Source organism: Sinocyclocheilus rhinocerous, unplaced genomic scaffold (assembly GCF_001515625.1).
Source record: "Sinocyclocheilus rhinocerous isolate Xijiao unplaced genomic scaffold, SAMN03320098_v1.1 scaffold669, whole genome shotgun sequence".
Lineage (NCBI taxonomy): Eukaryota > Metazoa > Chordata > Actinopteri > Cypriniformes > Cyprinidae > Sinocyclocheilus > Sinocyclocheilus rhinocerous.
The window spans coordinates 9,678-12,864 of NW_015664986.1; the positions used below are offsets into that span (position 1 = coordinate 9,678).

At 38.8% G+C, this 3,187-nt stretch overlaps 1 protein-coding gene across 1 annotated transcript in view; it reads left to right on the forward strand.

The window, feature by feature from the left end:
- The first annotated feature begins 2,355 nt into the window (after positions 1-2,355).
- LOC107730538 (stress-induced-phosphoprotein 1-like) overlaps positions 2,356-3,187 on the forward strand; it is a 9,163-nt gene continuing 8,331 nt past the window's right edge. Inside the window, exon 1 of the mRNA XM_016541389.1 lies at positions 2,356-2,555. Within this exon, the coding sequence (XP_016396875.1) occupies positions 2,412-2,555 (144 nt within the window). The 5' untranslated portion in view covers positions 2,356-2,411. The remainder of the gene's footprint in view (positions 2,556-3,187) is intronic.

Consider the following 3,187-nt stretch of genomic DNA (forward strand, 5'->3'; position numbering starts at 1 on the left):
CGGGTCGGGTTCGGGTTAATGTTTAATGAATAGCTTCGGGTTCGAGTCGGGCTCGGGTTTATAGCTAAACTAAAACTATATGCAGGCTACGCTGCTTTCATAGAGGCGCACACACACACATTATTGCACACGACAACACAGCACGGTAACTTTTATTTGTAAAATAGTTTCGACAGGCTACTGACTTGCAACGTTATATTTCTCTGCAATGAGGGGGTAAAATCGCTGTTTTTGAAGGATATTTCTCTGCAATGAGGGGGTAAAACGCGCAGACGCAGGTTCACACACGCAACTTTCAGCTCTCTCTCTCTCGCTAATTCAAATAAATGCGATCTTACCGCACTGCATCTCTGTGTCTGATTTAAAGCAGGCCGAATGCTAACGAGCCTTAACTGACGAAAATGATCATAATTTGCACGATGGAAGAATTATTGTCTTGTCGTAGGCCATACAACCATTCAGAAACTCGGCAGAATTTGTGACCGCTGCACCTGATGTTCATAAACTTTCATAACTGGTAAGTGTTTTTTCTTTTGCCTTGTGAACTGGCCGAGCCTTAATGATTCTGTTTCTTTACATGTATTTGCTTACTGACCGTTGCATGCAATCGTGAAATACAGCATTTTTTAAAATTGGCTATTCGTTGTGAGGAAAAAAAAAAAGATTTCGGGTCGGGTTCGGGCTCTAAATTTAACTGTGCCGGTCGGGTCGGGTCAGACGATCCCGGGTACGGGCCGGGTTCGAGCTTCACTTTAAAGCCCGTGCAGACCTCTAGTGTGACCTGCCAATACCGATTTTTGCCGATTCCGATTTTCTTTCTAAGAACTATAATTGACAGCATATACAAACAAAAATCTATGCAAATTGCAATGCAAAAATTATTTACATAATAAAAGAAATGATTAAACATTACAATTTCCCCCAATCTGGACTAAGTTACAGATTTTCTCTCACTTAAACAACTCTCAAAATAAAGTGCTCTGTGACTGGAAAGAGGAAGAAATAGTTGTAATTTCCCACTATGTTTATAAATGGTCATTTTTTTCCCCTAACCTAATTAAATGTCATCTTTCACATCAAATTCTTACTTTGTTTCAATTAATTCAGTTAGAATAATAAGAAACTGTAGAGTTGTTACCATTCAAATGAAATTAGTATTAACAAACCTCTAGCTTTCCACTGCTGAGGAAACAGAAGCTGCATCTGAAGTGGCATTAGATGCATTTACACAGACAGTTTGATGAAGCTGAGGTGCCATAAATGAATTTACACTGCAAAATTTCAAATGCATGAATAATTTTATAAGATTAATGTTTTACATATTTTTTAAACATACAAATAAATGTTGAAAAAATGCAATGATACTTTTAAATATGACCACCAGTAGGTGGCGGCAAATGTCTGTTTTAATAAGTGAGTCATGTATTCATTCATTCAACCGATTCATTCAAACGGCTGATTCATTCAGAAACCAGGCAAGTGACTGTCCTTATGAAAGGGCCACTGAATTATTGACTCACTCGATTCGTTCAAAAACGTGGATTCATTCAGTAACGAAACACCGCTGTGTGTTGCTCGGAGACACAAAACAGTTCTGCTATGGCTTTGATCGGAACTATTTTCGTCAGCAAAATTGAGCAAAAACTGTCAATATTTTGTCTAAAATCTAAGTCACTTAATTTTAACTTCTTGTTTATTGAAATACTATTGTATAAAATCAGTGTCACATTGCAGTCGTGTTGATATTCGGGGAAACATAATGTTGCTTACTGAAATCATATTTTGTAAATATCTTTTTTTTTTATGCATCTATAAATTTCTGTGAGTTACTTTGTGTGAGCTGTCTCTCTCACACACTCACTCAGGCTGTGCAAGCCTCATCTGGCACGACATAAATACATTATCAGTCGCCGTTTACACTGAATGTAATTAAAACTAGAATCATTCTCACGCGAAAAGACATGTTTACACGCGACTGTGAGCGTGCGCGTGGCTGTGATGTCATTGCCGGCACCACTGGCAATAAAAGGATCGGCTCTGAATCGGTAAGACGTGAGACTGACCCGGCCGGTCACCAATCCGGGCCGGTCATGCGAAAAATATGCCGATTCCGATCACTGGCCGGTCAATCGGTGCATCTCTAAAAATTATAATAAGAATGCAGATAAACCATATATTGTCGTAGTCGTGTGTTTATTAGTCACGTTGAATCAATGAAAGCGGTTAAATCTTCTGTTTATTCAGCAACCGCTATAGGGATTTCCTGGATTTCTTCTGGGGGTTTTTTTGCGCATGCGCATGCGATTAGGCTAAAGCTGCGATTGTGATTTAATTTTAAATTAATTGTGCAGCCCTAAGTAATCTGCTTTTTTTGGGGGGGGATCTGTAGAAAACTGCAGGACCCTCGTGTGATGACCACTCTCTCAGTGCTGCTGGGGCTGGATCTAGCTGGCATGGATGAAGAGGAAGAACCGACTCCACCCCCACCCCCTAAACCCAAAGAGACAGCTCCACCTCCTCCCAAAGAGGAAGACCTGCCAGAGAACAAGAGAATGGTACTCTGTCAAAGCAAATTTGGTTTGGTGTAGCTCTTCTCTACATGTACCCTATTTTCCATACAAGTCACACCTGTGTGAGTCGCTTTGGGTCAAAGTTGCTTTGTTACAAGAAAAAAATAAGTTGTGTGATGCATGTTATTACATTCAGATAACGTAAATTATCAGTAAATAAAATGTTCATAGATATTATAGTGCCATTAATTATAAACAACATCTGAGTTTATAAAGGCTAAACCTTTAAACAAATTTGTTTAAAGTGAAACTGAAACCGGCGTTGGACTCCCATAACTCTTTCGGCACTAGGGATGTAACGGTATGAAAATTTCTTATCACGATTATAGTGACCAAAATTATCACGGTTATCCGTATTATCACGGTATTGTTAAAATGTGCTGGAGATGTTGAAAAAGTACCGACTCATAAATCACTTTACCAAGTTTTATATCTAAAAATCAACAAACAACAAATAAAATGACATTTTGTTTGCATAATCACTAAAAGTAAATCCAGCAGGTGGCGCTTATGGAAAAGCTGCATTAGAGCCATTTCCCGTAACCTCCATGGACAAAGCAGTATTGCGATTAAGAACACTTCCTTTAGGTATTACATGGAGCGAAGATGAAAACAAA